At 40.8% G+C, this 8,676-nt stretch overlaps 1 protein-coding gene across 3 annotated transcripts in view; it reads left to right on the top strand.

Annotated features, from left to right (window-relative positions):
- The first annotated feature begins 1,504 nt into the window (after positions 1-1,504).
- n4bp2 (NEDD4 binding protein 2) overlaps positions 1,505-8,676 on the top strand; it is a 102,856-nt gene continuing 95,684 nt past the window's right edge. For all 3 annotated transcript variants that reach the window (XR_008323543.1, XM_053341396.1, XM_053341385.1), the window contains exons 1-6: positions 1,505-1,876; positions 3,228-4,251; positions 7,290-7,414; positions 7,620-7,708; positions 8,076-8,152; positions 8,304-8,444. Coding sequence is in view for 2 of the 3 variants with exons in the window: in XM_053341396.1 (XP_053197371.1) it covers positions 1,636-1,876; positions 3,228-4,251; positions 7,290-7,414; positions 7,620-7,708; positions 8,076-8,152; positions 8,304-8,444 (1,697 nt within the window). In the remaining variant the exon portion in view is untranslated. The remainder of the gene's footprint in view (positions 1,877-3,227; positions 4,252-7,289; positions 7,415-7,619; positions 7,709-8,075; positions 8,153-8,303; positions 8,445-8,676) is intronic.

Here is an 8,676-nt window from a genome sequence, read left to right as displayed (position 1 = left end):
CAAATACATGGCGGGAGTCACACTCTTCACTTTCCGCTTTCCACTGTGGGTTTATTGTCATTGATAAATATAGTTCAACATCTGTTTTGATTTATTCTACGCAATAACTACGTCTAAAAAAAGACATACACTTGGATTGCATAATGGCATTTCATTTTCTGTTTTTGTGGCATGTATAGACGACATTGTGTGATTAAAAAAAAAACAATTATTTATTAGTAATGTAGCCTATAGTAATGATATACGATATCATTGATAATAATTTCCATAATACGTTATGTAAATAACAATAATGAGTGTAATTATTGTTGCATGTTGTGCAATATTTTACATACTGTAATTACTTGTTTTGTTCTCACTTTTAAGTCGTCATATTCTTTTCCGTAATATTACGAAATGTTAACATTTTTTAGGTGGAGGCTTTAAATAAGCCAATTCAGGTTCTCTGCCTCTCCCTGCACTGCATATTATCTGTCATTTTTTTGTGTAAATTTAAACTTGTGCAAAATAAACTATACTAAGTGTAAGGTGCTTGATTAATAGAATGTCTTATTTTTATCATTATTGCTTCTGGTACGATCAATAAAAGTAACACATGCAAGACGTAAACTTTCTCTCTAGAGTAATGAAGTGGTGAAAATGATACCTGGTGGGCACCTAGTAATTAACCATTTTTAAAAGTAAAGCATTGTAAATTCCACAGTGTTTGTTTTTAAACTTTTATTATCATCAGGTACGATCAGGTACACATTATGTACAGTATAAAATAAAATGAATTAATCCACAGAAAGCCTTTGATAACTCAAAATCTTACAATGTTCTTGCAAACAATCCAATGTCTGTGACAGGAATTTAAATAATGGCTTCAGATTGAATTTTATTACTACAACTTTCTCACTTTCTGCTGTCATGTCTACAATTCACATAAGTTATATGACAAATTACTATGCAAATTACTCTGTATCAACCGTATCAACTCTGTATCTATTATTCATGACGTTGGAATTTTTTTCTACAAGCTTATTTATGCTTAAAATTCATAATAGTCTAAAACAGGACACATGCCTTCAATTTGTTGACATGCGTCTTAATGTTTGAAAGTCACGTTCCAGCCACTGCACCAGATATTTTGAAATCAGCATGAGTTTCCGTTGTCGACTTCTCAGGCGGACTCAAGGCGGACGCATAGACGGCAATTGCTTTTTTCCTAGGACGGTAAAGTCATGACCCGCCCTTGTCCGCCTCTGATTAGCTAGTACTCGTCACTTTCGTTGATTGGGTTGGCTAACTTCAGTACAGTCTATGCTTCAGACAAGAGGAGTGGTATTGGTTAAATTAGGTAATAATATCATGGTCAGCCAATCAGAGGCGGAGTAGGCGGATCATGGCTTCGCCATCCTAGGGAGGAATATCGCGGACTTGACAGTTTCTATTTTCTGATTATTTTCCGCCACTTGGAGTGCTGTTAGATATCATAACCTTGTGTAGTTGTACTTTGGTATCTCTAACCGACACAACAGTAACATGTTGTCAGCTCCGGACCACTCATATGCGGTTAGCTTAGCTCTGCAGCTACTTCGTTAGCTCTGTTTAGCCGCTAAATAGAGCAGCTGGCAGCTTCGTCTCGGTAACAGCATGCCTCGGAGGAAGAAAACCGGCCAGAGCCCGGCCAGAGCCCCCGGTGGGCCACATGAGGAGGGGGGAAGCCTCGGCCACATCATGGGTTACCGACTACCTCAGGTTTATGACAACTTTCCATCCAGCAGCTCGATCTCCAGCGCAGCCAAGGAGACAATCATCAAAAGCATGCAGGAGATGTTCTCCCACCTGGACCCAGAAGTTATTTACATCGTGCTGTCTGAGTGTGATTTTAAAGGTAGCACGGAAACACGGAAGACCAGTTGTCTAACCTGCCGTGTTATTCTTGGGAATGCTGTTTGTGTAACCTGGCTAACCAGTTAGCTGTGGTAGCTTGTTGGCTGTCTTTTTGACAGGGTGAATGAGATTACTTTACAAAGAAGGTCCTATGATAGCTGCATACCAACAGTATTATTGACACTATTAGTCAGATGTTATTTAACTGCACCTTGCATATATTGGTTTACCAATCCACCTGTTGTACATGTTTAGAAGAGCTATGGAAACGTCAAATGTCCCCAACACATGTTTTATTATATATATGAGCGATGTGTCAGTCACATAACACCAGTATGTGTCATAACTTGTTTCTCAAGTTAGTAAAGCAGAGTAAAAAAGAGAAACAAGCAAACAAGACCAAAAGAAAGCCATCAACTTTCTGTTCAAGCAATTTTCTAAACACTAGTTGAAACCCTTCCTTCATATCTCCACAGAAAAGGGCTTTTAGAGAGAGAGAGAGAGAGCCTGGGGGTGCACAACAGCACACATTTAATCAAGGCACAGTCATTTCCCCAGGTCAGATGACTTCAAAGTCTTGCCTGAACAAGTATAGTAGCAGGGATAATCTCCTTGGGGTGAGGTATACCACCTGTGATAAGTTGCAACTGAATAATTAACAATCCAAAAAAGAACAAAATGTATTGTACTTTTCAGTCTTCCAGAATACTGAAAAATACAACAGCAACTAACTATTAACTAACTATTTTTCTTGATTAATTGCTCAGTTTGTGTAAGGTTAAAAAAGTATGAAAAAATGTTATTTGCCATTACTCAGAGGCCACAAAAATGTCTTTATTTTGTCTTTCATTGTCTGAGTAAGAGCCTAAAATGCTACGATTCTCAAATTATTGTCATATATGGGAAGGAAATACAGCAACTTGTCACATTTGAGAAGCTGCTGGAACCATGAAATATTTTGTAATTTTTGCTAGGAAAAAATGACGAATCAAAATAGCTGCTGACTAATTCTCTCTGTCTACTGACTAATCGATGAAGCTCTACTGGAAAGTATTTGAACCAGGTCAGCCAGGTTTAGTTACATCACTTAACTCGGAAGCTAAAATGCTCAACATCATATTTATTTTAATGTACTTTTATATGCACAAAGGTTTTATTGGTTTGACTGATTGGTAAGACTGTCTTATTATGTCTTGTTTTCTCAGTGTAGTTGTGTGAGGTCTGTAGGTTAATACTTTGTTTTTGTTAGATGTGAGCTCACCAACACAAATTCTTATCAAATGCATTGAAACAGCAACAAGATATTGAACAATTCAATCGTGACATATTTGTTTTCACTGTGTGTGTTCTAGTTGAAAATGCAATGGACTCCCTCTTGGAGCTGTCTGTGGCTGCTGAAGGTGCAGCACCTATTCCTTCCCCCGTCTCTGGCTTTGAGCGCACTGCTGCAGCCCTCCTCCGTCCAGGTCACTTTTCTGAAGCTAGAGCAGACCCAGACGCCTCCAGACCATCACAGCAACCCTTCTCTCCCACCTCCACCAACCTCTTGACAGAAGAGTTGGACCTGCTAGTTGATCAGGAGCTAGAGACACTTACTGCACAACAAGACATTAAGAAAGAACACCCTAGCAGCCAGTGTATGTCTGCTGGTATGTTCCTGTCCTCTTTCCCTCCACCACCATTTCCAAAGCAGAGCCTCCCCGAGCTACTTCAGTCCAGTCTGGAACCTGCATCTAAAGGACCCTCTGATGAGCAGCCATGTACTGTGGAGTGTAGATCTGGAGCTTCCTCTCCACTTGACCAGCTCAGCACTTGGGAAGATGACAATACTGAGGGTCAGCAATCGGTGGTGGATTTCACACATCTGATTACAGAAACACCTGCAGACAAGCTGAAACCTCCTTTGGACCTGGCAGCTTCAGGACGTCCCTCTGCATTCCAGGTTTATAAAAAGCAAGACCCGTCACACACTCTTTCTAACAAGGCTGGGGTCTTGCCCTCTGAAGGTGTAGTAGGAGGAGCACGGTCTAAGGTGAATATGTTGAATCCGGTGCCACCTGGCTACACGTCTTCCCCCTGGAACCCTGATTCACCAGTGTTTATTCCCTGTAACCAGTCGAACCAGGGACCATTGTTCATCACCCCTGTGGCACAAACACTGCCAAACTGGCCCAGTCAACCCAGGCATGCCACTCCTTGGCTAAATCAAGGCCCAGTCAGGCAGGCACCTCTTAAACCTTCTGCTACTATTCCTAAGTCCTGGGCCCTGCCTACTGCTCCGCAACATCCTGTCCGCCACAGCAGACTCCGTTTGGAAGGGAAAGTGCTCGTGCTGATACGTGGTGCTCCGGGATCTGGCAAGTCAACCTTGGCTAGGTAAGATTATCAGTATACTTGTTATGTTATGTGCTGTGCAGTGGTTTAGTTTTACAGCCTTATCAAAGCTACATCCAGCAGGTCCCCCACCTTGGGCTGTGTCAAGGCCATGTCTGAAAATTAAAGGTGATGATGCTTTTGCTGTTGTAATCTATGAAACAGACTCAAAGCCATTTCAGAACCTCAAAAATATCTTAAAGAAGCACATCAGTGAATATCCTTTATAGGAATCTTACAGTCAATTTGTTTTCTGTAGCATTCTCTTAATTTTCTAACTTTAAAATTGTCATCTATTTGATCTGTTGTAGATTGTCTTCCCTGTCTTTCTATTGTTGCCTTTTTTTCTTGTTGTTAAGCACTTCACGATAAGACAGTACAATAGTTCACATTGAACTGGGAGGTTGAGTGTTTGTGACGTGACTTGTAGGTTTGTAAGGGGACGGTTAATGATTAATGACCAGGAAAAGCAGGAAAGAGACAAGCTAGAACAATAATAAACTAGGGCTGTCAAAATTTTTAATCTGATTAATTGTGATTAATCAACATTCCTAAATATGACTTTTATGAAAATGTGAAAAAATTTCACATTTTCTCTGTATATTGTTGTTGGGTCGGAAAGATAAATGACAGGAGGCGGATTTATATATTTAACATTCGTTTTTTATTTATAACAAATCCAAATGATGTTATTACTGAGATTGAAAAATAACTTAATTTGACTATCTCCTATGCCTCTTAGCGAATACAGGATGTGTTATTCATATTTTTCTTTTTAAATCAAACTAAAAGATAACCTTAATTCTAAACACTTAGCCAATGCTCTTTTTTAGAAAATATAGGATGGATTTTTTTTTTGAACAAATAACTGCACTTTCACACAATTAAATGTGGCCCCTTTACCTATTCTTCTTTTAGCCAGTTGCTGAGGCAAACTAACTGATTAACATTTTCTGAATGTAAAGCTGACCGTTTCTTGTGAACAATGTGGCCTACAACTGAGAAGAGTCTTTCACATGGAACCGTGGATGCAGGAGATATTTGTGGGGCAAGCAGGGCCAGCTTGTCATGGGCGCCTGAATGAGCAGCCCGCCGCTGCAGGCTGCAGGCTGCACCTCTTCATCTGATTCTGAATCTGAGCCCATCTGGAGAAGGCTCATTTTCTTCCTGGGTGGCCCATCTTAAGAGGTCTGCAGAGACCTTCTGGGTGATCGTTCATGCAACATGCCTCCAAGTGTGGTCCACCTCTTCTCTATCACTCTTGGGCAGGCTCTTCAAGTCTTTTAAGCGTGGATCCAGAGCTGTTGCAAGCTTGAGCCATGCATTGTTGGTATTTTCTTGGCGAGAGGCTAGGTCTTCCTAGAATGTCGTCTTAAATCTCCCCACCGGAGACTTCCATTACATTACGAAATGGCAGAGGGCAGGCAGTACTACTGAGCAGGAGATGTAGATGAATCTCAGTTACATACCTGTAGTGGAATAACACAGATACAGTAAGTTATTATAACACAAGTTGGTACATTTACAAATAAATTAACATTTAATTTGAATTCAATCAGTTTAATTTCATTTTTAATTTACACTAATAGTCACATTATATATAGATTTCTTACCTACAGGAATCTAGAAGAGTCTTTGCAGTTTGGCCTATTCTGGTGGCGTCAGCCTAACTAGTTTGTTGTGTTGTTGGTCCAGGGTTGCTTTTATTGCTGCTTGATTGCGGTTCAGACGCTTGACCATTTCCAGTGTTGAATTCCAACGTGTTGAAACGTCCTGGATCAGTGGCTCCTGCTGCTGTCCCAGGTTCGCTTGCTGTGCTTACAGCTCTGAGGCGTTTGAAGTGGCCGACAATTTTCCGACACTTGGCCAAAACATTCGAAAATTCATTCGAGAGGCTCTCAGTGATGCTTCTTAGTAGAATATGAGCTATGCAGGGCATGTGCTCATATGGCAGTAGTCTAGCCGCAGCTATCATATTGCGTGCACTGTCCGTCCCTATAGATCAGGGGCGATTGCTCTGAGACAACAAGGGACACAACTGTCATATTAAATTCACACTAAAATTATAATTTACATTACATCAAATCTGCACTTGAATGCGTTCGATTTTACAACTATGTCATCCTGTGACCAGCTGTTTATTGCCGATGAGACTTCTCCCAACAGCTGTTTTGGGCCAGGGCGGGACAAGCCAGGATAAGACGCTCATTGGATAATGCGACAAACTCGTCCCGCCCCTGGATGCGTCTCTGGCGCTCAATGGAGAAGTGGGCGGGTCGGACGCTTTGCTGCTGTATGGTGATTGGAGGAAATTTTGGAGCGCTTAAAGCCCTTGATAAACAGTTTTGGGATGGCTGACACTTCTGAGTGTAGTTTTGACAATGTAGCTTGACTTTCTCGCTAAATCTGGCGACTTTCCCACTCTTCTTAGCGACTTTTTTTCTCAAAAACTAGCGACTTTTTCTGATGTTTTGGAGACTCTGACATGAAAGCACATTTCACTCTGTGCTCAACGAGTAGCGGGTGCTGCCGCGAGCCTCTCCCCGTCCCAAAGCACTCACCGGCGATCAGGTTCACAGCAGCCTCATGCAGCAATCCCAGTCCCATTCTGCGCATGCGTTAATGCGTTAAAAAATATTGGGTTAATTCCACAAAGTAATTGTCTCACGTTAACTCATTAATTTTGACAGCCCTATAATAAACACTAATGATGATGAAAATGGAGGATGTAGGTGATCTTAGTCTTGTGGGGTTGTAATTAACCCTGCAAGGCCCCTGGCCACATGCCCAGTAGGGTGTGGGGATGGGACCAGAGGAGCTGGCTCTAGGGATGACAACAGGCGGCAGGACAGTAGAGTTCACCCTGGAAGTATAATCATTAATGGATTTTGGTATTATTTTTTGGGTATTCATTTTTGGTATAGTCCAGTCATAAAAGTAGACATGTTATCACAGCCGTGGTTGAGTCCAGTCTCTTTTTACAGCAGTCACAACATGTGTTACATTACCTGAAAGCTGTATTTATGTATGTATCTTTGCAGAGCATTGCAAGATCATAACCCAGGTGGAGTTGTACTGAGCACTGACGACTATTTCACTCACCATGGACAGTATCAGTTTGACCCCACTGCTCTCGGGGAGGCTCACGAGTGGAACCATAAGCGAGGTAAACACAGATAAACACACTCAGTTTTGATATAAAGCATTGCAGCGGTAGCGAGTTCTGTTCAGCCTTTTTATCTCTAATGGATTGCCATTGTTTCCCTTAAAGTGTGTTTGTTTGGTTGTTGTTTTTTTAACCCAGTTGCAGTAAAATGATGAATGCTTTGTTTCTTTTGTGTTTTCTTTCTTATGTCAACACCATCCCATAGCCAAAGAGGCTTTTCAGAGGGGCGCTAACCCCATCATCATTGACAATACCAACATGCAGTGTTGGGAGATGAAACCCTATGTGGCGCAGGTCAGTTTTTGCCAGCAATATAAGTGGGGTAGAAACAGATCTCCTGCCCTTATTGTATTCTGCTGTAGTTGCATAAACACTTCTTAAATAACATCTAAATCATAACATCATTAATGCTTGTTGGACCACACTTTTGGCTTATGCCTCTAAATTTTCAGACATGTGATCTAGTTTAAACACACAGTACATGTTTTTGTAAGGATTTTTATTTTTACACAAGTGAATTATTATTGAAAAGGAAGGTCATGTGGGATTGCATTACTTTGCTGCCCATGGTTTGAGGTATTGCTATTAGAAAAAGTGGCTGGACATAGTACAGATTTAGTTGTGAGCTGTAAGAAATGATTGGTCTTTACATATGTCCTAGGCACTGAGACATGACTATAAGGTGCTTTTTCGAGAGCCGGACACATGGTGGAAGAACAAGCCAAGAGAATTGGAGAGGTGAGAGAGATAATGGATTACAAACATCTGTTTTTATTGAAGACTGTCAACTAAATACATTTCCACACAAAAAGAGAACAACGGCTGTTTGAGACAACTTGATTTATTCCAGTTTGTCAGTTTGTTATTGTGTGATTATGTCCCTGTGCAGACGCACCACACATAACGTACCAGTGGAAATAATACGACGCATGCTGACTAGATATGAGCGCTACGTCACAGTCCAGTCCATTATGGGTTCACAGATGCCGGAGTCGAAGCAGCGCATCCTCTTGGAGAACAGAAGCTTACAGTGAGTTTCAACCACAAATGTTCATCTTATAGGACACGTGGCTTCAAATAATCTACAACCTTAAGTAAAAAGCATTTTGTAAATGTTAAAAGGGAATCAAATCAGCATCTGTAACACAAACGTTTAGAAATATACAGAATATTAGAGATTCTTTTTTATCATTAATTAAAATCTATATCTGCCATAATGTCTATCTGTACAAATACAATTACATATTTATATAACTTGAGAT

Source organism: Scomber japonicus, chromosome 2 (assembly GCF_027409825.1).
Source record: "Scomber japonicus isolate fScoJap1 chromosome 2, fScoJap1.pri, whole genome shotgun sequence".
NCBI classification, from domain to species: domain Eukaryota; kingdom Metazoa; phylum Chordata; class Actinopteri; order Scombriformes; family Scombridae; genus Scomber; species Scomber japonicus.
Note: the sequence above shows the minus strand (reverse complement) of the source record. Positions and strands in the feature narration are given on the sequence as shown.